The sequence below is a fragment of the Pempheris klunzingeri genome, chromosome 24 (assembly GCF_042242105.1).
Source record: "Pempheris klunzingeri isolate RE-2024b chromosome 24, fPemKlu1.hap1, whole genome shotgun sequence".
NCBI classification, from domain to species: Eukaryota; Metazoa; Chordata; class Actinopteri; order Acropomatiformes; family Pempheridae; genus Pempheris; species Pempheris klunzingeri.
The window spans coordinates 6,795,185-6,821,387 of NC_092035.1; the positions used below are offsets into that span (position 1 = coordinate 6,795,185).

Consider the following 26,203-nt stretch of genomic DNA (forward strand, 5'->3'; position numbering starts at 1 on the left):
GGAATATAGAGACACTTGTTTTTACCTTTGCACTCCCACCTCCCTCCAGTGAAACCTTTAGAAGTTTAGAAATATACCAATATATATATTTTAACTTCATCTTGATATTTGGCCTGCGTTTAACCAATCAGGTAACAACAGCACAATTATACATCAGTGTCCTTACCTTGTGGGATGAAGTGCCAATAATTTAACGGTTATTATTTCTAGTTTAGTTCATCATTTGGTGAGGGATGGTATGCTGAATCATCCAAACAGACTATACAAGTCATTAGCCTAAAACATTACAACAGAATTACTAATACAAGTATCTAAATGCTTAAAATTTCCCAGTAATGTGGATTATGGTAACTATGGCCCACAAAATCCCATCGACTTTTGGCTTCTATACCAGACACATGCACAACATCATTGCAAGTTTCAATCAACTCATTACTTCAACACTGTGACAGCAGTTTTTACAACATCGTAATCATTAAAAACATTAGCTGCTTTTACTAGGCAGTTGCTTGGGCATACAGTATGTCAGTGGACCATGGTGAACAGTGAAATTTTTCAGAACACATTGAGAATTGTAGCTTTAGAGTCTAAGCCAACAGCATTCCTGGCTGTGCATCTGTAGATACCAGCGTCTCTTTGGGTCGGGTTCTGGATAATGAGGGAGCCTTGTGGGTGGAGGTACTTGTTTCCAAAAAGGCGTGGATGTGCACTGACAACCATACGGGTTTTGTCAGGTGTTTCCCATGCTACCTCCACTCTAGGGATCCCAGTTGCTAGGCAGTTCAACTGAACAGCAACTCCATGTTTAGCATAAGTTACAGAGGGAGGACCATTGGTAATTCGAGGTGGGTATGCAATCACAATTACTGACACAGAACGCAGAGAGCTGCCATACTCGTTTGCAGCACGGCAAACATATGACCCTCGATCATACACAGATACTTGTTGGATGGCAAGCGTCCCATTGGGCAGTACGGCATATCGTCCAGCTCTCTGTGGCCTGTTGAGGACTACTCCACTGGGTAGTGTCCATGTCAGTCTGAGGGGCTCACTGCTGGTTAGACAGTGAAGCAAAAGTCTTTCCCCATTCATGACACTGACAGGAGAATTGTATCTGGTGTTGATCTCTGGTTTTCTGCCCGGAGACAATGTGATTGTGCGCTCCACAAGGCCTTTTGAATTATGCCCCAAACAGCGGTACATACCAGCTTCAGCAACAGAGGGGTTGCTGATGATCAATGAACCATCAGGCTGGTGGAAAAACTTAGACAACCGTGCACCTCTGTGCAAAGGTGTGCCACTGGGTAAGATCCAAGTGACATGAGGTAGTGTGGAGCCATCAAAGGAGCAATTCAATGTCATGGCATTCCCCACAGTCAGTGACAGGCTATCTGTTGTGGGACTTCTAATTTGTGGCCTTTCCACAAACTCCTTCACATCTAATTCAACCACAAGCCTGACCTCCCCTCCTTCATTACGAGCAATACAAGACAGCTGCCCTGAGTCTGCCCTCTTCGGTGACCGGATTTCCAAGGTACCATTTTGGTGAACTGTCATTCTGTTGCTATAGTATGGTGCAGGAAGGATCACATTTCCTGGTAGAACCCACATGATGCGAGGGGTGGGAGTTCCCTTTGCCACACAATCCACCAATTTCCGCTGATCCTGGACCGCAGTCACCTTCATCGTGTTGGCAGTTCCTCTTAGGTCGTTGATTGTTGGAGATGTTACCAGGACCTCCAGCCTAATGACCTTATGGTCTTGTCCTGCATTGTTCCTGGCCATGCAGGTGTAGTTACCACCATCAGAACGTTGAACCTTTTGAACCACCAATGTCCCATCATCCAGCAACTGGTATTTGTCTGAAGCAGGGGAGATCACTCTATTTGTAGGGGATATCCAGGTGATAACTGGCATCGGCTCCCCTTTCGCATTACATCTCAGTGTAACAGACTCACCATAGAAAACCTTGATGATCTTTTGGACTTCATTGTGGATTTGTGGTGGGGAAATTGCAACCTTGACCTTGACTCTAACTTTCATTTCATCTTTGCCAAGTTGGTTCTCGGCATAGCAGGTGTAGTCGCCCTCTTCTGGCATGCCGACATCGTTGAAGTACAGCGTCCCATTGTCAAACACCACATACCTAGATAGAGGTTAGAAAGGGGTTCTGTAATTATCTAAGGCTTTTTTGAGATAGGGGTATGAGACTATGAGATTACACAAGGTACTGGTATTTGATGTTGTGTGAGCTTTTTTTCTGTGTTCAGTCAGCTGCTATGTGTGAGAAAGAGTTTGGTTGCCAAACCTTAATAGACTGACAAGTAGTATTGTTCTATGTGTCAGAGCAGCTAACATTAAATACAGCTGAAATGCAAAGGAGTTTTAGTGTTGTAGCAGCACATGCCAAAATTGGCTCTTGAATGAATTTTCTGTGGAAGTGAAGAGTCATTAATCTTAATGTAGTGAGCTGCCATTGTAGCATGGAATAGTTTCCAATAAGTGATATGGACATGTGAACTTTAAATGTCTTACTTGATCATTTGTAGGTTTACTGTTATGCAAGGTTTGAGATTTTTTTGTCCAGGCAGCTGATGCTCTCTATGTCCTGAGGGCTTTGTTACCAGTCTGTCACTGAATTAATCAATCAGTGAGACAGCCAATAGTGATTCCTATTGGTCGTCTCATTCATTGGATTTTTTCAAGGAAGCAGGTGAAACTGGTTTTCCATCAGAATTTCTACATACCAAATTCAGTGTTCAATGTTACAGTTGGACTGTGTTGTGTGAAGAGATGCGCCTGTACACACAATGCAAGTGTCAGTATAAGCTATTATCAGACCGCTGGAATTTCCCTGCCTTGGCACTGCTGGCTGGCTGCTCTCTAAGATGGATGTAGTAACCATATTTATAACAAATTCAGATTTTTTCTCTTTTTTCATTTATTCAGTGTCTCTAAAACTACAGTATCTTATCCCTCAGTTGATTCAGCAGGTCTGGATTTAATGGATTAACTGCACTCAATGGATAGATAGATATTCCTTTATTTATCCCACAATGGGGAAATTTCAAATCTAACTACAGTGAGTGACTTTCTGCCTGGTTTACCTACTCTATGCTGCTAGACTTCCTGGTAGAATCACAAGCATTAACTAGACTCCACCAGCTATGTTGCAGGTGGAATCTAACCATTAGGCTCAGATAGCCAGGCTGCTCAAAAAGGGGCAGACTAATTTGAACTTCCGTTGTAGTACAGTGTGATGAGGGCATCTTTTAGAAATGAAAGTTAATTCTTGGATTCACTACTAATAAGAAGCTCTTACCTGCGACTGCGCCCCCCATTCATGCTTCCTCTTTGTTTGACCAGGTTGACCATGGTGCCATCCGGCAGTGCCCAGCTGATCTCTGGGTTAGGGAGACCAGAGGCTATGCAGTCCACCTTCAAGTCTCCACCATAAACCACCTCCTGACTGGATTGCTGCTGCTTCTGCTTGATCTTGGCTGGTCGAGTCAGCACATTGACCCGCAGCAGAACATAATCATCACCCATCTTGTTACGTGCCACACACAAGTAGTCACCACTGTCCTTTTCGGTCACAGAATGAACAGTTATTGTACCATTGGGGAACACGTTGATCCTGGAGTCAAAACTGCAAAGACAATAGAACCAATAGCATACAGAGGACATTAAATAGAGGCATTTATGCAGAAAATTTAAAATATTAAATAGCCTATGCATTTGTTACCTGAACTGAGCATCCACCAGCTTTTTAGAGGGTGTCCTCCAGATGATCCAGGGCTCCGGCTCTCCTTTTGCCACACAGTTGAGCAACAACCTCTCCCCATAAATCACATCTGTTCTCTGGGGGGACGATGAAGTGATACTGGCCTTGGCAGAGGATGGATTCCTCCCAGTGCTCAAGATCACTGTTCTTCTGCTGGATGCCACGTTGTTACTGGCTAAACACTCGTATTTCCCAGCATTTTCTGGGCCAAATGCCCGTATGTAGAGAGTCCCATTGGGGAAGATGAGGAGGTTGCGTCCAGTAACAAACTGGGAAGCGGTGAGCTGTAGGCCATCAGGTGTAATCCAGTGGATGACAGGCTGAGGGGCACCTGTGGCAGTGCAGTGGATGTAGGCGGTGCTGCCCTCTGAAAGGGTGGTGTTCTCATGCTGCGTCTGTTGAATCACAGGTGGCAACCCTGAGACAAAAAGGCGAACTGAGACTGTGTCAGCTCCGACTGCACTGCTACCAATGCACTTATAAATCCCCCTGTCTGTGTAAGTGGCCTGGCTGATCCGGAGGGTTCCATTACTCAAGACGGCCACACGCTGTTGAGGAGCAATACCATGTGGGGCAGCAGCCATGTGGACATGGTTAGACAGCACCCATGTGACTCGAGGCATAGGGTGCCCTTCCACATTACACTCCAAATCGACTTTGCCACTCAAAGGCACAGTGATGTCTCTGTGCCGAGGCTGGAGGACCCGAGGATGCTGGAATAGGACCACAAGGTTGACCATCATCTTGTCTGTGCCATACTGGTTCTGTACTGTGCACAAGTACTGTCCCCCGTCCATGGGCTGTGTATTCCTGATGAATAAAGTACCATTTGGATGGACCTCAAACCTCTGGACCCTAGTGTTCTGAGCAATACTTGCCCCTGCATGAATGCAAAGAGAGATATTTCATTCATGACAATACTCATGCATAGTATAAAAATCTAAAGTAAATACTGAATATAAAAAATATCCAATATACTGTAGGTGAAATGCGTATAGTAATTAGAAGGTATACAAAAATACAATACTAGCGTGGGTGCTGTCTCATGTACAAGGAGAATGCTTCATTTTGACCGACAGAAAGACATGATGAAGAGTCCTCATCCCAACTAATACACACTTTTAGTACTTGATGGAAATGTCCATGTTGACCGATCAGACCGATTTATCCAGCGCTCGAGAGACTGCTGCCAGTGATCTCTGTCCTGCAGCTGAGTCTGCTCCTCCTCCGGACAATATCCCTGACAAGTCCTGGGTCCGGCTTGGGGCTAAACCCAAAGTCCCGGTCAGTCCCCCCTGAACTGCTATCCACCAAATCATGCAACGACTTTGCATCCATTTTTACAGAGAAAATAGTAAAGACAGACAGAAAATCTGTAACTTGTCTGTCATACTCAGCGTTCCCAGAATCAGAACTAAGGTGAAGCAGTTTTGAGTTTCTATGCTCCCCACCTATGGAACAAGCTTCCTGAATACCTCAGGTGCTAAAACTGTCAGCACATTTAAATCAGGCCATAAAAGATGCGTCATGTCTTTTACATGCGTCATGTCTTGTTTTTATAGTGTTTTATGTCCCTGTAAAGCACTTTGAGTTGCCTTGCGTCTGAAAGGTGCTAAACAAATACATTTGCCTTGCCTTTCCTTTCCTTCAGTCTTGCCAGGTCCTTCTTCAGAAACAAGCTGTGTCTTCACTGCTCCCACACTCAGATTTGGCTACTAAGACAAGTAGCTGATGTGATTGAAAAGTAAAGGCCTAGATAGAGGCAAAACAGCACCTGCTTAGTAACCGATGACTGTGGCCAAAATATTTTGTGGCCCAGTTACTGCAAGATTTCCAGAAAGTGGGGGATGAACCTATACTTGATTGGGCTCATAAAACTTGGAAAACCAAGCCATTCATCACTTCCAACCTTAGAAGATGCTCCTGTCATTACTCCATAACGATAACTCTACCTGGAGGCGACAACATTTATCAAAAACATGAACCTGACATGATCTGCTCTGGAGTGACATTTTGCGACCCCCCTTCCCCTCTGTGACTTGTCTCACCACCTTAATCATGCCTGAGCTGTGGAACTAAATTATCTGCTGACATTCTTTTCAAATAGCAGGAGGATTTAATAATTTGGCTCAACTCATCTATGCACAAGGACATTATCATTAAAACTGAATTATGTTTTATCTACTCTGACTTAGTATTAACAATAGTAATAACAATTATTCAGATTAATAATTTATATTATTCGGTGCTCAATGAAAACTAAAATTAATAAGATCATGGTTAAAAAACTCTTGGCTCTTATATACACTGTCTTATTAAACTGATTTAATAATTATTTCCATTTTCCGTAGTTTGTTAAGCGCCATGGCTGTTCTGAAAAATGTGCATAAAGTTGACTTATGAAGTTGAGTCATACATACCACTAGCAACTTTGGTCCATGACAGGAAGGGCATTGGCTCACCCTCAGCCACACAGGGAAGCTGAGCATCTGTTTCAGCTTTCACAGTGAGAGTCTGGAAATTGCTTTCAGTTATCCTTGGCTTTCCTCTTGGAAGAGATCCTTGTCCAGGTAGCTGGTGCTTTCTGGGCACGTCCTGAGGGCTTGTTAACAGTCTCTCACTGAATGGATCAGTCTGGATTACAGCAGTTGTTGGGGTAGGGGTGGCCATCTGCTGGATTGTGTGCCTGCTGGTCAATTTTAGTGCTCGGGAAGTTGGATTCACAGTAATAAACGGAGCCGGGTTGTGGTCAGTTGATTGAGTTAGAGGATGGAAGTCTGATGGTTTCACTGATGTGGTGATGTGGTCTGAAATGTCGTTGATCTGTGGAGCCTCCTCAGTGGCGGCCCATGAAGTGCCCATTTTGGCTCCTGGAGAAGACGCTTTGGATAGAGTGACTTGTGGCGCCACTCTGGATGGGATTACATCATCAGGCCTTGATGAAGTAAGAGAGGGATGTGCTTCTATTACAATAGTTGTGATAGATCCATCAACATTAATTCCTACGTCTGCAGTTCCTTTACCATGTTGATTTGCCTCTGATTCACTGTTTGTTGTTTTATTTTGACTAGAACTATGATAAGACCTTTCAGGGACTGTAGGTTTTGTAATTCTTCCACTTGAGGTGTATTCAGAGATTGTCGTAGTTTCATGCTTAATGAAGGAAGCAGCTGAGGTGGATGGGGATGGCAGGAGTGGAAAATGCACGCCAGTCTCTTTAAAAATCATCTTTTCACCCTTTTCGGTGTGTGTGTATTGATGGCCTGATTGATTCTGCTTGACATCTGTTTGCATTTGCGTTACAGTGTGAAAACCCCTGGTGGAACTGTCAAGGCTTACCCTTTGTGTCTCCTCTGAGGGTTTAACAGGTGGAGGAGGACTTTCTGTAAACCTCTGCTGAGTGGTGGATGTGAGCATATCTAAGTTCTCCAGAGGAGATGCAGAGTCTGAGATTCCCAAGGCTGTTTGAGGACTCGTCTCCCTGTGACCCACTCCTGGAGAGGCTGTTGGAAACGATGGTGCCTCTGATGTGCTTTTGAATAGTGGTTTGGCCAGAGGTAGAAGGCTGTCATTAATTTCAGGAGGAGAAGCTTGTGGTGGAGAGAGTTTGGTGGCTGTTTTGTTGTCATGGCCTGAGACTCTGATTTTGTCATGACTCAGTTTGCCTGATGACACTGTTTGGCTGCTGCTGAATAGAACAGTGGTATTGAAATCGCCTGTTGTAACTTGTAATGGTTCTGTTTTTAGCTGTGTGGAGGAGGTGATTCTGACTGTTGCTAGAGGAGCATTTGCAGGTGTGGTGGCAATATACTGGGTGGGTTTAGTGAGCTTTTGTTTCCTTCTGTTTGGCCTTCTCCGACGACCCCCATTCTTTCTCCTGGAGTTAGGTGGGGCCGGTTGTCCGTCAGACCCCCTCCCTCTTGTAGCAGTGGGGACATGTACAGTTGTTGGAGATGCTGTTGTGAGCATTGCTTGAGATTGCAAATCATCAAGTCTTGTGTCCTTCGGCTGAGTATGTGACTGTGATGTTACAGTCTCACTAAGATATTTTCCATTTTCCTCTTGGCTTGTTTCATTTGGATTAACCAAAGGGATCATTTGACTTCCACTCAATGAGGGTTCCCTGTGATTATTAGAGCTGGCAACATTTGATCTATCCATATTATCTCTCCTCTCTGATGCCTTGGACCAATCAGCTGTTCTGACATCAACATCTGTATTTGTGCTATGGTTCTCTTCGAGAGAAAATGTACTGTTGCTGTTTGCAATGTTTGTATTTGCCTGCCAAAAAGTGACAGTGTGTTGGGGAGCAGATGTGGTCTGTGGGAAGAAAAATACACTGTTGGAAGTTGTGGGGAGATCCAAATTCATATCATGGGTTGTGTGCGGTACACTGTGTATAGTCTGTGTTGTGTGTGGTTCTGCTGTAGTATGTATGCTGTGTGTGTGCTGACTGATTGTTGTCATATCACGTGTATCATGTGCAGTGTGGCTATTAGATGTCACATGCATGCCTTGGCCTTGCATAGTGTGTTTATTAGTTTTTAAGGGTGTATGGTGTACTGGAGTGTGTGTGAATGTTGTGAGGTAATCTTGGCCCTCCTTTTCCTGCACAGTCACGCCATCTGATGATCCCTCAACAGTTTCTTGTAACTGTGTTGTCTGCTGTGTCATTTCCGTCTCTTTAGTATGCTGAACTGGTAGTGGTGTCACTGTACTCTGAGCTTTTCTGTCCCTAATCTTAGCCAAAATGTCAGCCCATTTCGCTGGGTCTATTTTACTCTTTGACATATTAATCTTCCTCCTGCTGTCAGCTATATTATTCCTATCTTCAACGCGTAATCGCGTGGGTTTTCGAGGGACTGGCGGCCTTCGCCACATATTCCTTGAAGGATGGAGGCCTCTCCTGCCTGGGGCTGCACCTCCTGGAATTCTTCTTCTCAAAGGATCCAAGTGGCTCGTAGGAACCCCCACCTGAGTAACCTCAGTATCCCCTGAAGCCTCCTCTCTATCCTCTGTGGGGACTGTAATCTGGGTGTTGACCCCTGAGGCTGACTGTGGTCTTGCTGGAAACTTCCTCAAAGGCCTTATCAGCCCTTTGCGTCTCCCAAGAGTGACTTCTGTAGCCAGTGTATCCACACCATGTTGATTTATGGCGATGCATTTATAATAACCACTGTCCAATAATTGAGTCTGTGGGATATGTAGAGTGCCATTGGAAAAAACCAAAGTTCTGGTGGAGTTGGCTTGGAAATTAACTATGTTGCTGCTTGGTAGAATCCAGTTGATTTCAGCATCAGGGGAACCAGATGCTGTGCAAGGTATTGAAATAGGGTTGCCTGCATATCCTTTGATAGGCATAATTGAAGCGTCTTCCCCTGGGGGAGGGCTCGAGGATTCCTGCACTGTCAGATGGAATGGCAGGACAGCCAGGTCTCCGTGAACCTTGGCAATGCAGTAGTAAATTCCTGTGTCCCTGTGGCTGGCAGCTTTAATGACCAGCCGTCCATCACTGGACACAGACACCCTGTTTTCTGGACTGCTGTATGGTGCCTCCACTTTTGAGCCATCTGGCAGCATCCAGTGGATGACTGGTTGGCCAGAACTTTGCACGTTACAGTGCATTTGACTTGGGCTTCCCAACATAGCACTGAACACTTTACGAGTTGTGTTTATTGACTCGATCATGACCCATGTCCTCCTCTGTCTCTGAACCAGCTCTGTATCCACCGTCTCTGTGAAGTCTGTGCTCAGGATCAATTTAACCATCTTGGCTGATGACTCAAGTCTGTTCAGCTGAAGAGCTGCAGATGTCTGCATCATCCATGCTGGCTGAGCCATGATATTAACTTTAACACCTGTGTAGTATAGGGCATCCTTCTCAGAGTCCTGTCTGTACACATACGTTGGATGAGGCTCTTTTCTGAGCATAATTCCTCTTTGTAAATGGGCTGGAACATTACTATAATATGCAATTAACCTCCACAGTCGCTCATACTTATCTCTATCAACAGGGCATTCAAGATCCACTGTCAAAGTGATGTTGGTGGCCAGCTGGAGCTGGTTAACCTGCTCCCAGGTGATCTTGGTAAGCTCTCTCGGCTCACTAATGTTACACACCAGATCCACCTCATTCCCATGTTCGTCTGACAGGCCCAGAGAGATGTTTCCAAATGCTTCACTGAAGTCCTCCTTGGTCATCACCTCACTCTCTACATCATCAGGTGGAGAAGTCCTGTGAGGAGAGCTGATGATAGGGCTACTGCAGACCAGGTTCTCCCCAGACTGAAGCTCTTCCCCCTGGAGGTGCCTGGGAGAGGAGCACATGGGACACAGCTGGCCTCCAGGAAGGGCCCTGTCCTTTTTACATTTCAAGACACCTGGACAAAAAAAACTATTCTGTGAAATAAGACCTTGAAGCAGTATTCATCTTTGCTGTTTTAATAAATAAATCACTGGACATAAAGTATTTGTGCATTTCTTTAACCACAAGAATAAAGCGAAGGCTAAATAAAATTGCAGTGCAGATGTTTTAACTCTAACCTGGTGAGGTTTTATTCCAGTCATGGAGCCACCCCATGTTGCAGTCACATGTCCATGGGTTCCCATGGAGGTACAGGTTCTCAAGCTGAGGCATGATGGCTAACAGCCTGGAAGGGATTGACGTCAGCCCATTGTCTGACAGGTAGAGGTGCCTCAGAGTGGAGACGTGGAAGTGGCCCATCAGAGTAAAGGTGGTGAAGGTAGCTGGGTGCAGCTGCTGGAGCCGGTTGCCTTCCAGCTGCAGCAGCCGTAGGGAGGTGAGGCCCTGGAAGGCCTCCGGATGGATGACCTCTAGTCGGTTGTGGTCCAGGTGTAATCTGGCCAGAGCCCACAGACCCTGAAGAGTGTCACTGCTGATCTCCTTCAGCTTGTTGTAGCTAATCTTCAACATCTAAACCAATGAGTAACGACGAGAATGAAAGTCAATAAATCTATCTAATGTAATGATGCAGCCATATTACAAGTTTCATATAGTGATTCATTCCAGTTGAACAATATTTTGAAACATTTGTCACTTTGCAAGTTGAGTAGCAAGTCCAGCTCCATGTCCAAACCTGAGCTACAACTAACATTCATTCATGCATTCATTCATTCATTCAGTCCCAGGTAAAATTCTTATGTTCAGCTGGCGTACCTGTAGTGCTGTAAGGTCCCTGAACACACCACCTGGTAGATTATGGATGTCGTTCCCATGGATCATCAGAAGCTCCAGCTTTCTGAGACCAGCCAGTGATTTGTCTGTGACGTTATTGATGCTATTGAACCTGAAACAACAAAATGTAAGTATGATAAATATTAAACCCAAATTAATGAATAACAGTACATGAGCCTGGGTACTGACATGCCATAAAATCCCTTCACAATGTAATCCAATCACTGACAGTGTAGCAAAATAGGAGGCAGGTCAGTGCTGAGCATGTCAGAAGGACTGACCCCAGGTTCATGCGCTCCACCTTGGATCCAGCAGCTGGGATGGTGATGAGGGAGCGGAAGGTGCAGTGGAGCTCAGTGGGCTGGGGGCAGGAGCAGGGCCGGGGGCAGCGGACAGAGGCAACAGGGGGCAAAATGATCATCAGCAGCAGAGTCTGAAGCACGCACGCGGTTGGAGGGTCCATCTTCATGCGCAAGAGGAGCAGTCACAGCAGCTGTCCGTGTCACACCTCCAGCCAGAGCCACAATGGTACATACACATAACGCCATTATTAAATGCCACGCCATTGCCATTATCATTATTATTATCATTATTATTATAGACATTTTACTAGCGGACCTCTCAGGACAAAAGCCGACGAAGAGAGCAACAACCGGATTGACTTTCTTGTAAATTAAAGTGGAATAGGAGTTACACAGTCTCAGATGAAAGTCATAATCCGGTAGAGGTAAACTCCATTTGCTGTTCCGACTCTTTGCCTCCATCACCGCATGAATGGATGAACTCCGGTACGCACACTGCGCTGCAGCGGGGATTTCAGCCAAAGAGCTTCCCAAAAGTTCAGCTCAGATCATTTTAATGAATTATAGATGCTCTTACCTCAAAATCTTGATAGACTCCTCTTAAGGAACTCCTCATATTCCATTTCAACATGGATAAAGTGAAGAAACCGCACAGTTGAATTAAAAACAGAACAAAAACGGTAACCACTAAGACGAAATGAAGTTACAAACTTTGGAAATCTGCACAGGGCAGAAAATGAACAGATTGTCAATGAAAATCCAGAGGGAAAAGTTTGGGTCCACCTCCTGCATGCCAGCGTGCTCTGCGGATCTCCAGTGAGCAGAGTGGAGGAGCTTCTCCTGCGCGCATGGCGCAGACGCAACAGGAGGAGCCTCAACTTTTTGTGTCTTGACTTTCGAGCATGATACTGTAACAAAGCCAATCACACTCTTACACTGCTGAGTGTAACAATGCTTGGTCACTGTGAGGAGTGTCGCTGGAAAGTGATTTCTTTTGAAGGGGTTTTCTGGTAATTAAGAAAAGACTGATCGTTCCTGTTTTAAGAAACCCAAACCACATGACCAGACTCCTTCCATCCCTGTAGACCAGAAACCATAGTCCAAAGTCCCCCAACAGCAAAAACGTTGACCAAAGTCATCATTTTACACAAGTGATGCCTTTAAATCATCGGTTAGGCTTCTTCAGAGATTGATGTACGAGTTTCATTTTTATATTGATCTAAATTGTCTAATTTATCTCACCCTCACATGTGGTTCTGCTTCTTGAATTGGTGTTCCATCCCAAAATGCAACATTAAAGCCACTTCATCTCCTCATTTGATTCATGAGAAACATGTAAGGGGGTCTTACAGCATGTAACAATGAAAACGTGATATGCGTCACTGATGCATATAATTAATCAGTTAAATGGAACAAACAGACCTGAGCCTGGAGTGATCAGGGCCTCTGGAGTTCTGGGGTCCAGTGGCAGTCGCCTGCTTTGTTTGGTCCACTGTCGTTGATGAGACAATGCTCACAGCAGCAAGAGAAAACAAAATACAGCATGTGAGTATGAGCTTCACAATGACAGGTGGACATGCTGATAGTGTGGAAACATGTTCTGTGAGCTACAGTCACATGTCGCGCTGTTTTAAAGAACAGATGATCTTGAAGATAACGATAGAATGAATAATAGAAAATGACTTTTGCACTGATTCACCATAAACTGTTCTGCCAGCCTGAAACATGCTAGACTGTGGGTTTGCCTGGGGGGGGGGGGCTGAGTGCTTAAGGTAAACTTCAAAGCCCTTTCATTAACACTGACACACATATGCACAGCATGCAGTCTAGACACACAGCAGTTGGAAAAAAGCATGCACAGACACATATACAGAGAAACACTCACGCTAACAATGGGCCACACATTCAAAAAAGAAGTAGACAGGACAGCCCAAGTCTGTTACTGCGTCATTTTGTGAAGCTGGAACCTGAATATCTGTCCGATATCAGCTCAAGACTGATTCTAAAGCTGATTTAATGAGACTTAATATCCTTCCATGATATCATGTGCTGGAAATTTGGGCTCATTCGTGTTGACATTGAATTTTGGCCGATATTTATTGATAGACTAGCTGTGCTGTTAGCTCTGGCCCCTCAGCTTCCCTCCTCTTCTCTGGGACTCACTATCTCCTACACTTGCACTTGAAATTATTCAACCCCCATTGCAAATAAGGGCAAAATTAACAAACTTTCAGCTGCGTTCAATGAACAATTTTGACATAGCTCAACACAACCAATACTACAGGTGGTTTTCCCAGATGCAACACTAAATGACACTTTGAATAATCACTGCAGTCTCAAAATTACTCAACCCCTTCTTGACAAGCATCTTTAGTACTTAGTAGAACACCCTTTTGCTGTTATGACCTGCTGCAAACATGATTCATAGCCAGACACCAGGTTGTGACGGCAGTCCTGAGGAACTTTAGTCCATTCTTCATGGGCAAAAGCCTCCAGCTCTCTAATATTCTCAGGTTTGCGTGCTATGATGATATGACCTTCTTCAAATCCCACTAGAGATTTTCTGTGGGATTCAAGTCAGGTGACTGTGACGGTCACTCTAGCATCTTCCAGGACTTTTTCTGAAGCAAATCCTTGGTGACCCTTAAGGCATGCTTTGGATCAGTGTCCTATTGGAAGCTCCAATGATGCCCAAGTTTCAGCTTCCTCACAGACAGCATGACATTTTCTCTTTGGATTTCCAGATACTTGATTGAATCCATGCTGTCCTCGGCCACCTGCCTCCTCAGAAATCTTGTGGCAGCTGTTTATATCTTCTTCTTTCTGTTACGTCCAGGTAGTGCAGCCAGTGTTCCTTTAGCTTTGAACTTGTGAACTCTGCTTCCAACAGCATCTGTAGGAACATTGCATTTGCTGTCTTTTTGTATCCTTTTGCTTGTTTGTGCAAAGCAATGATCTCCTCTCTTAACTTTTTATTTGGATTTGATGTGTTCTATCTCAAGCACAACCGATGCAACGAATGAGGCTCTTGATTAGTAGCATCAGGTGTGCTTGAGACAACACCTGATTTGCAAATGAATCCTTTTATGGGGGATTCTACTCAGGAAGTTGAACAATTTAGAGACTGCAGTAATCATTAAAAGTGGCATTTTGTATTGAATATGGAGAAACCACCTGTAATATTAGTTGTGTTGAGCTTTTTCAGTTGTTCTTGTTTTAGTTGTTCGTTGAACACAGCTGAAAGTTTGTGAATTACAGATAATTTACAATGGGAGATGAATAAGATAAGATATCGTTTATTGATCCCTCAGTGGGGAAAATTTGCTGTTACAGCAGCTCAAGGGGACAGACAAAGCACACAGTTAAAGAAATAATTTTGGGTGCAAGTGTCCATGCTCCAGTCCAGAGGCCTTGTGACTTTGTGACAGTGTTTAAGTGGGAGGAAGATGTAGGTAGAGGGTGAGGAAGGGACAGTTAGTTGGGGGCATCCCATTCCAGCTGCTGGACCAAGAGCTATGTCCATCATAATGTCATTGCAGACCTATACCACACCTGCCCCTAAACCACATGGAGGTAAAGTCACAGAGCCTCTGCATTGTCAGAGCACCATGAGTCTTTTTATCTGAAGAATATGAAGAATATTTTATTGAGGGCTACTTTTTTTTACTAGCCCTGCTAATAAGTATAACATTCCTTAAGGTGCCAGTGTGCTCCATCAGAATCAGAATTACTTGTTTGAATAGCATCATAGACCAAAAACTGAGCTAAAAGAGACAGAATATTGGACTTTGATTCATTAGGTGGACACAAACAGACTCCAAATCCAGTACTAATAGTATTCTGTGTTTGCTGGATGGAAGGCAACTCAAGGTGGCCAAAAAATCGTTTAATGCAGGTTTATGAGCGGTCATTTACACCTGGTTGCAAGAGTGGTCTGGCAGATCTGACTGCATGCCAGTTTACACCAGCCTCAACGCAGGTTTTGCCTGATTTGTTATGAAATGGAGCTCATACGCCTAAAGCCATGGATTTTTACAACTTGGGTTTTGATTTTGCATGTCTGGCCATCAGTTCTGTTGACTGTGATAGCTTAATATTCACCTAAAGTAATTGCTTAGATCTGGGAATGTGGCAATGTGTCAAAAACGGACATGAATGTATGTGGACACTTTGGGTTTGCTTTCATTTCTCTACTATATAAATTTGGCTACCTGACAGCTCAGGGTATAAATCGGTGGACTCAGTCTACTTCTGCCTTTTACAGTTGAGTTTCAGCAGAGCGATCCTCATCACTGGAAAAGTGGTGAGAAAGGAAACAAATAGGTGTTGAAGCACATTGCAGAGGGTGTGACAGTGTAAATGGATTCTGAGCATAGCTGAGCTGCTCACTGCAAAACTGGCTAATTTTCAAAGCAGGATCCAATAAACTAACAGTGAAACAGTTTGCAGCCATCAGCTCCAATACAAACAACATTATTCTCCATTTTCCAGCAGCTCTGTTCCTGGAATTCCTCATCACTACTCAGAGTTATTGCCCGAAAAGTAGAAGGAGGCCGTTAATCAGAAAATGAATGCGAACCAAGCAGCTTGATGGATTACTCTGACTGATTAGGCCGTCTGGTTCCAGGATATTTGACTGACTTAAGCTATGAATGACTTCCAAGGTGATGTCAAATTAAAGTGATGGGACCCAAACATGTCTACGCCTGATTTAATGGCTTTTGTAACTGTGTTACTTTGGTATCTGCTGTAAAACACCCAGATGATGTGTCGATGAAGGGAATCATAGTGATTTTTAACAGGCTGGGAACCTCAAATGCTGCATTTTATTTTTAAACCACAAAGGGAAAACGTAGAAAATAAATTAAATCAGACAATCAGACATTCCACCATCATTTCTGACTTGTATCAATAAAGCCGGCAGTAGCAAAAGCTTAAAGGCCAAGTCCGGAAATGGAACAAACAAAAGAATGAGGTAAATAAGTTTGAGAAATGTAGCTTATTCATAAATGAAAACGTTTTTATGAACGAGGCTGAATGCCAGAGAGCAGCACATGGGCATGTAATTATCTGAGAAGAGGATGATGATTATCAGACAGAAAACCCTCCTTGCTGACATGCTGTCAATCTAAAAGCAAGCAGCTGATTGACACATGGAGCGTTTCTGTCAAACTTTTGTCTCTAAATAAAACAACGTTTTTTTGGATCTTCATCAGAAACTGATGGGGATAAAGCTAATAGTGGCCAGCTATTTCCTGAGTGCAGTGAGCGGATAAGAGAGCAAAGCATCAACAAGAGTCCCAACACATCTCAGTTGAACTGAGAGTCATTGCATGATGTGATTGGAGTGTTTTGTTCAAAATGTGATTAGTTTTAGGCTCTCTGTGTTTCATCTTTACAATGAGGGATTCCTCCTGTGAGCCTCGGCCTGTGATGGACCACAGGAATCTACTTCAAGCACTGAAAGTACATACAGCCTGAGACCCAATCTATAAAATCCCAGAGAAAACACTGCAGTAGGAAAATTCTGTCAACAATGAATTTATTTCATGCGAGTGGTCGCGTTAATTGGAGAAAAACCAGCAGAACGGAGTTACTCAAATTATCTGACATTCTGATTCTATTATCTGATTCTATTTTTTGTTTTATGACTGAATCTTACTCTCCTGTAATGACTATGTATCCAGTTTAACAAAGTTTCATTCAAGCTGTTTTGAATAAACAATGAATAAATGAGTAAAAACAGCACTTTCCGATTCTGTCATAGCGCGTTGTACAGATCACACAGTTCTGTGTGTGAGCTTCAGCACCCCCCAGCAGCCCAGTATCATCATCTCTGTGACATAATTTATGAGGAGATGGCCTGTGGATGAGTAGACCCTCTGTACCCGACCAGCTACCGTGACACACCTGAAAATAAACCGAGTTTAACAGAAAGGCTGAATGTATAAATATATATGTGTGTGTGTGTGTGTGTGTGTGTGTGTCCCCGCCAGTGAGAGAGAGACAGACTGAATGAAAAGGGTAATAAAAGAGGGAGAGAAAAGAATCTGTGAGAGTATTGCTGCTTTTCCACACACTGTAAATCTCTCTCAGTCAGACATATGGCTTGCGTGTGTGCTCAGGGTGACTTTCTGTGATCTAATGACGATTGGCTTGGAAAAAAGCCCACAGGGCCCCGGCCAAAGTGCACTTGAATGCAGTTTGGACATTACGTAAACACCAGGGGAAGCCTAATGCTTGGAAAGTTAGAAGGTGAAATCCTCAACATCTGCAGATGAGGTGGTGGTGCTGGAGACCAACGAGGCAGCAGAAGGTAAAGGGATTAACGCTTCATCCTTCTTGCCTCCAGACTGTTCTCAGAGAGAGAGAGGCAGCTTGAGGTGAAGCAGGATCCCTCAAGATTTATTCACACACCCACACCATCTGAGCCTCCGGGAGCCCAGACAGAAATTGGGAAAAAGGTACAGATATAAGAGCTTCCCTGAACTTTAAGTCATTACTGAGACGGGCAGCTTTACAGTCTGAGGAGAGGAGAGGAAAAAGTAACTCATCGCCGGATGGAAATTCCTCCCTGACCTCGTCACCCCTGGTCATGTTTTGGAACGTTAACATGTGTCAGCCTGTACAACATGACCTCGACTGATTTTCTCCCACCGTGTCCTCCTCGCTGAGATGGTTCTGACCTGCTTATTACTCAGCTTTGTGCTAAAGAAATCAACAATTTCACACAAAATACTAACTTGAAAACAATTTTGTTGATTTAAAAATGATTTTCTTGCTTCTGCTATCAGAACTGGCTCCATAGCAGTGGTCTATTATACAGAAATAACAGACCATAGATTGCCAGAATGCCGCAGTGATCCAAACATCCTTAAGGCCAGATGTGGTTTTATTGTCCCAGGAGAAGAAGAAGATCATCCTGATTGAGCTGACGGTCCTGTGGGAGGACGGATGTGAGGAGGCCTATGAGAGGAAAGCCACCAAGTAACAGGACTCGGTCAACCAGTGCCAGTGTCCGTGTGGAAGATGCTCACAGCAGAATGGCAGGAGGAGAACGAAAGAGAGCTGTCCGTGGGTTGGGGGAAGCAGCAGAGAGAGCCTCTTGCTGGCTTTGGAACAGACGGGAGGAGTTGAGCTGGAGGCCAGGAGAAGATGGGTAGTGACTGGCCATCACTGCCGACCCGCCGACCGGAGGGCGTCATGGTTCAGGGCCGAAACACCCAATGAAAGTCTGTCGCCACCTGACGACATCTTCTTCTGGCTGAAAGCCAGAGTCATGGCAGCATGACTGAAGACATCCTAGTGATGTATGTATATAGATTGTGTTCTCACAATGTACTGTACCATCACTTTAAAATATAGAGTCCATGATTTCGATTAGTGGCCTGTGAATAATCATTGGCAGAATTTCTTGAGCAGTTGTTTTCCTATGAAAAGAGTGATGAATCCATCACTGACATTGTGCTTTAAATTCTAATTATTCTCCCTAATCCCCACTGACAGTTCAAAGCATGTAGAGTGAGCTTACTGCTGAGCAAGAAAGAGCATTTAAAGGATAAGGCTGGCATTATTCTCTGTTTTGTTATTGTCACCAAATCCCACAGACAGACCCGACTCCCTCAGTGCTTTCTGATGCTCTCAGCGCCAAACCTGTAACCTCCTGAAGACAGAAAGCTTTAAAAGCACCTCACACACATATAGTTTCAGTAATTCCCCTCCACAGCTGATCACAACGAACACACACTGGAGCATTTTATTTAAAAAAGGACGTCAGACACACTGGTCTGAATCTATTGCATTTGGCAGGAATGTCTCTAAATTTGGACAAATAATAATAATAATGCTTCCTATGTAATTTGTATTTATTCTGATCCAGAGTCTTTATTTCTTTCTGTCTTGGCTTTATCTTTGGTTAATAAATCAAAATTATAGAGCATCTAGAGAGCATTTGCTTTTCCACTTATTAATACTTCTGTGTTGACGGGATCATAGTTATAATAAAGCGGAATGATTATTTAATATGATGACCGGTGAATGTCCAGAAGTAGCTCAGAGGAAGCTGCTTTTGCAGGTTTGCAGTCGCAGGTTTGTGGGTCATCTCCTCAAGTCACGACGAGCCCTTTTTATCGTTTTGTATTCTGCTGGCCTACGGCCTCACTTCAGAGAGTAAACAGCCTCCCCCCGCCTGCCGTGCTGCAGCTGTGCTCACACCCTACAGATGCCTCACGTCCACTGGCTGCTAGGCAGGAAAAAAGGAATCGCTGTCATCAAGCAGCCACTAACACACGGAGGAGCAGCAGGTCAGACCGGAGCCCAGCTCGCTCTGTTAAACACACACACTAATTACAGGCATGTGAAAGGAGTCATACACATTAAACACACTTGCACATGCCACCAGGCAAGGAGAGGGATGCTGAGCCGTAAAGTAACACACATGTGGACCAGGGAGAGAGATATGGAGGAGGACCTGTTCAGCTGAGTTTACTTTTATCTTTAATTCTGGGCACTAATGTGTTTTACGACCGGCTCTGAGCCGCAACACAAGACTTGGTTAGGTGCTAAAGTAGAACATTCATTTAACCAAAAGAACACAACAACATGAGAGAGAAGTGTGTGTGTGGGGGGGGAAAGCTGCTTATGTAGACTCTGCCCACACCTCCACACAAGTGTCCTCCATCAGCCATCAGCTGCACCTTGAACACACAACACAGAATGAAAGACACACAGACTGAAACAAACAGAGGCCTGTAACAAGTGTAGCATTTTACATGAAGCTCACCCACGTTCTGATGTGATGGTTCGACACCTTTGTCAGAACAAAAAGTTCTGCTCTTTTATGTGTGTGTTGCTGTTGCATGCTTCGGTGTATATTTTTACCCCATGATGAAATACAATGTTGTCCAGTTTAGTCCATGATACATACCTTTGTGTGTGTAGAGAGATATAGAAGGTATATCAGTTGAAGCACAACCACACATGTGCTGTGATGGTTCCATATGGGAGGTCTCTCCACACCCCAGGGAGCAACAGATCAGCTGTAAATGGCTCCCTTGTCTGGCATTTCCAGTGCACAAAGATGAGGAAGACAGCTGGATCCTGAGATAGCTATGCAGGGGAATAATGATGTACACGCTAGAGTTTCATGGGAGAGCAGGGCTGTTTGGTGGCCACCTGTTTTTGAACAGGATGCCTCACACATTCTGTAATATTTGGTTGTCTCATTGTTGAAAGATCTCATCCCCATTGCTCTTGACAACTTGATAACAAGGGTTCGCATTCAGAGTTTCTCTTCGTGTCATAGAGTTCATGTCAGAAGTTGTCTTTGTGACCTGAATGCCTGAAGTCCTGGACTTCCCCACAGAGCCAGATCACAGAGATAAACCAGCCCCTATACTGGTATTCCAGCTCCTGATGGTCCCCATGGATCTATTTGTTTCAGGGAGAATCATTTCAAATCTAAGGCATGTCTACTCATTCAGCAAATCACCTCTCCATTGTGTGTCTCTCTCACAGCAACATCCACTCCCCGGGGCACGAGCCAACCACTCAGTTTCCTCAAGTGGGGACAGGGAATACTGCCAGGCCCATTTGTCTCCATCAGCAGAGAGATCTGTCTCCACAGAATAACGCTCAGCAATCCAGAACAGCTCATACAGCTCAGAGTTTAAAAAAATAAAAACGTACATCACAGAGCTGCTGGCTGTTTAAAGCTACTGAAGAACACACTGAAAGCCCCTGTTTTATATCAATTAGAGCTGGAGTGAAGGACTGACGGCTCACTGAAAGGCAGCACTTTTGTGGGCAGACAGCAGTGCTGTTGCCCTGACAGTTTGCCAATATTGGCCTTTAAATAAAAATTGGACATCAGCCGTTAAAATGTAACAATGGGAGTGATGATGGGACTGTCAGGATGCAGTGTAAACACTGACAAACTGTGGGTGTACATTTTAAGAAATAAACTCATAGTAGGGGCTAATAAAGTGTAACCATTGATCTAGTTTGTAAAGGACAGAGATTCAGTCAGTTCCAGTTCTTTCAGTAACATAACCTAAAGTCTGGACTGTTGTTTTACAGAGAAATCAGTCCAGAAATGTGAAGGAAGATTTTCCTGCTGTGTCATTAATCCAAATGATCTAGATGAGTTTAAAGAAGTCACAGCACAAGTCTTGCCTTACACATTCATTTTCAAATTTACGTTTACATTCAAGTGCATTTGATGCATATTAAAGCTTAATAAGAGGGATTATGGGTACTTTCTGGCAAAATCAGTTGAAACACTGTTGAGCACAAATGAGCTTAGTCATGTCCCATAAAGGTGGAGGTGCAGATGTAGTATTCCAAACAGCTGCTGTCTATATAACGCCTGTTCCGTTGTCAATTTACAAAAACACAAAAATCATTCTCTTTTTCCCACAAGGCTCATTAGATCATTCCCTTCCTCTTGTCTTGTGGAACTCTAAAAGCAGTGAAACACAGAAAACACTCATCCATGATAGCTTTAGGTTCCTCATCTCCACCCAGGCAGTTAATGACAATCAAGCTTAAACTGATCCTTCAGGATTACAGTGTGAGGCCACATCCATGTTGTTACAGTCTGTCGTCCCATCACTCCATTTTCGACCTTTGAGAACCAAATATCTCAGAACAGTTGATGCTTGAGTTTATCTTCATATGTACATTTGTGAGGTTCACAACAAACATCTCAATGTTTCGTACTGCCGCTGATTACAAACCTTACAAACATTTCATCGATCTTGATTTGAGGCCATTGTTCACATGGGGAAGTGAAGTGCAGAACGTAATGTGTTGTAACCATACCTGCCTGTTGCTGATAGAGGTCGATAAAAGTCAGATGGCACTGAAGGCCCACTTAATGCTTTCCTAGCAGATTTTTAATATGACTTCAGAGTAGCGCCTTGTCCACTGTTGCTGCTCCCCAGTCACCTGTCTCTACTAATGGATCAACAGGAGGAAGCGAGGGAGGCACACCTGAGCAGAAAAACTACCAGGAGCTGATGGGAACCATCTGTCCACAGCACAATTTGATGCATAACTTTCATCCCCATGTTCCCCATCTGACAAGGGCATGAGCAGCAGGACCTCATTAGTAAAAGATGGAGGCCTTTGGGGGCAAAAAAAAACAACAACCAAAGATCGCCTTTATAAAGAAAACAGGAGGACTGCCACTGAGACCCCGAAGTGGGGAGAGAAATGAATGAGCTGCTGTTAGGAGGGAAAAGCTGTGAAGCTAAAATGATGCTGACCTCTCTGAAGAGACTGTAGACACAGAGAGGAATCCTGTTTAACTGATAACAGCTGCTGCAAAGGTAAAGAGATCCATTTCTATAAGGACAGGATGAGTAGGCTTCTGAACTGGACTTGGATCACAGATGGGACTCTACTGTAACGTCCCAAGCATGCTTGCATGACCTGAACATGAACAAAGTGTTTCTCCTATTGCAGAGATGGGAATCCACTCCAGTAAAACTTAGTTATGTCATACTTGTACATCCAGAACACCTTTAATCTGAACTTTTACTCCATGTAAACTACATGTAAAGATGAGCTAACTCTTCACTCCACCATCATTTTACACTCCACAAACCGAGCCAGCAGAATAAAAAGTAGAGACGCTTCCAGGCTCTGCTCCCCCTCCCAGGTGAAACATAAAAGATTCCAGGGGACACACGCTTACATAACTGCATACAAAAAATGGATACAGGTAAATGTGAGATGCTTGGGGGGAGGCAGATGGGGCAGCAGGCCTCCCAGTGTTGGGATTTAAGCAGATGCACATCTGCATCAGAAACACATGGACGCCCTGTGAGCAGTGCAGCAGAGAGGGCTGGATGAGCATATGGAGGGGGGGGGGGCTCACCGTGACCAGAAAAGAATAAGCAGAGAAGAAACACAGTCCAACAACACAGCAGCACCTGCTTCAGGTAGGAACTTCTACACATCCTTCCACTCAGGATCCCAGTCTGTAGATGTCCAGATCATCAGCATGTAATTCACAAGTGTTACAGTCCCACTGGAGAGAGACGGGATGGAGGAGGCTCTCACCCTTCAAGAGTGGCCATTTACAACAGTTAGAGACTTCTGCGTTTAGACCTTGTTGGACTTTGCTACAAGCAGACCACACCTGTAAGCAGGTCACCCTTCCTGCAGAGGAAATAACACCTACCTCAGCCGGACAGCTGTACACCTCTCAATTTACATTCAGTGCCAACGCTCAGTGCCAGAGAAGGAAGCAGTGTGTTTCTCATGTAGCAACAGTGAGAGTGAGGATGTGGAGGGTGGGTGGTGGATAAACCACCGGAGTTAAACTCTGTCACAGACCAGCAATTAATGTCTGCTGTTTACTGAGTGTAACCACAACCTTTCCATTAACTTAACCAAATATGTTGGTTCCTGAGCCCAAACTATTCCTTCCGCAGTGTATTTACCATAATCTTGACCTTTCTCCTACTTCAGTCATACTTTAGTGGGAATATGTAGATGTAATATATGTTCATGTAATACCTTAATGCACATGATACTCCATTACATAAAAGTCCTGCATTCAAGTAAAAGCACAGGATTATTGTCAGAAAAATGTAACGGAAGATTTTGACATTTTGGGAAAAATATTCATTCACTTTTGGGTGCAGAGTTAAATGAGAAGATCAATACCAGCCTCACATCTCTATGGTAAATATGAAGCCACCATAAGTGGTTGGTTAGCTTAGCTTAGCATAAAGACTGGAGGAACAGGGGAAACAGCCCACCTGGCTCTGTCCAAAGGTTCCAAAATCCACCTACCAGCACCTCTAAAGCTCACTGATGAACACTTTGTATCTCATTTATCTAACATCTAACCTAGGAGAGGGCTTACTGGACGACTTCTTGCCCTTGAGAATCCAGGAGTTTCTGTGCCTGGCCAAGAAATAGTCCAGCACATAATTCCTCGAAGACAATCAAAAAGTCATCGCTTTCCATAATAGTACTTCTGTCCAACCAGCAGGCTGAACTCCTGTATATTGTACAGCTGCTCAGACTGCTATACTCATGCATCAGTGCATATCAGTACACACACACACACACACACACACACACACACACACACACACACACACACACACACACACACACACACACACACACACACACACACACACACACACACACACACACACACACACACACACACACACACACACACACACACACACACACACACACACACAATAATTGGGTGAAGACGGGCAGAAAAAGCTGTGCTTTAAAAAAAGGATCTCTGTGCATTTCAGCAAGTCTGAGCTAAGCAGATTTCCATGATAACACCTTCGCAGCGTGTTTTAATGACTTCTTCATGATTCATAAAGGGGTAGGCGGGGCAATGGCAGGGCCATGGACTCCTTTCCTGGACCTTTCACAGACTAAATGTCAAAACACTCTTCCTGGCAGCTTTTCTTTGTGACTTTCTTGGTGAAGTAGGCCAACAAACGCTCAGATCTAACACAGCCACAGATATGCTGTTCAGTAAAGAAGACACAGGAATTAGGATGATTCATTGCCTTGTGGTGGGCCAACTGAGCTAGGCAGCAGTGTTTGGATGTGTTCCTGGCCAGCAGGATGATGAATCTCTGTCTCTCGCTCTTGTCTTACAGCCATCAGCCTGTGTTTAATGTTTCCTTTCTCTGGTGCCAAGAAGATGTCTCCAATAACACTGATTCCCACATTGTGCTCAACAGCGAAGCGTCCGCCGAGCACAAGGGCACCAGCAAAACACTCACTCTGTGTGGAAGGGGGTCACAAGGCTAAGTGGGCTTAATGTGCAAACAAGCATGGCTGAACAGCGAAGCAGAATCTGGGGGGAGGTGGGGAAAGGCTAATATGAAAATCCATCAATGCAATGAAATGTTTTTATGCAAGATAAATGTGAAGTGTATACTGAAAACACATGGGACGTATTTGAGCAAAACCTGGGTGACTGCGCTCCAACTGGAGCCTTGAAAATGTGCTTTCTCCAGAGGTTTGGTTTGAAGTCGTGAAGCAAGAGACAGCGTGACTAGACTGTGCGGAGCAGACTGTGAGTGCTTCTTGGTCTCCAGAGGACTCGGGACAGAGCAGAGAAAAGCTCAATCACATGCAGCTGTTGAGCTGCTGTGCTGATGGAAGTGACGCACCGGGCATGTTTACCAGTGTGATGTGCACGGCTCTCCGCTATTCAGTAGCATTTGGCAAAGTCATATTAGAAACACTGAATAGTAATGGAAAAGTCTTTTAAAACGTTTCTGTGCCCACTCAAACCAAAGAGAACTGTTTTCGTCAGTTCAGATGTTAAATGTATCTGGTGGTGTTGAGTCATGCTTTAAAAGATTCACAGACATTTTATTTTGGAGCTCCATCCATAGTTTTTCCATCACAGGGTTGGTTCACTCAAATAACAAAAAGCAGATACACGTGCTCATATATGAGGCGAGCGAGTGTTATGGTTGACATGTGACCTCCCTTCACGATAGGAGCAGGTCCTGGCAGACCGAGGCCTGGCTACCAGACAAAGACAGGACCAACAGCTTTGATTTATATCCTAGTGTACTTTAGCACCCTGGTGTTTAACCAGTGGTGACCCCAGGACAGGCAGGTACAATTAACTGCGTCTCAAATCAAAGTGGACCACACTTCGTTAGTCCCCTCTAATCAAAGCAGATTAAGGCAGATCCATCAGGAGGTCCCACATCATTCCTCCCACACTGACAGCCGCCTCTCAGCAGGCCAATAAACACCTCTGCCATCCGCTCAGCAAGAGCGGCCTCCTGGAGAACTGAATGACTATTTCACATTTACACTTCCTCATTCAAGCAGGTCAATGCAGGTCACAGATGAATTCCACTGACATGTATTGGCAGGATTAAATTATTGTGACATTGACAGAGA

The 26,203-nt window shown here is 44.3% G+C and overlaps 1 protein-coding gene across 1 annotated transcript; it reads right to left on the minus strand.

Annotated features, from left to right (window-relative positions):
- Window positions 1–284: 284 nt before the first annotated feature.
- mxra5a (matrix-remodelling associated 5a) lies at window positions 285–11,448 on the minus strand. Its single transcript, XM_070855952.1, has 9 exons — window positions 11,261–11,448; window positions 10,962–11,091; window positions 10,328–10,718; window positions 8,664–10,164; window positions 8,503–8,609; window positions 6,205–6,654; window positions 3,746–4,664; window positions 3,323–3,649; window positions 285–2,146 (listed from the first exon to the last, which is right to left on the minus strand). The coding sequence occupies exons 1-9, from the start codon at window positions 11,446–11,448 to the stop codon at window positions 556–558; spliced, it is 5,604 nt and encodes a 1,867-aa protein (XP_070712053.1). The 3' UTR covers window positions 285–555.
- Between the last annotated feature and the right edge of the window lie 14,755 nt (window positions 11,449–26,203).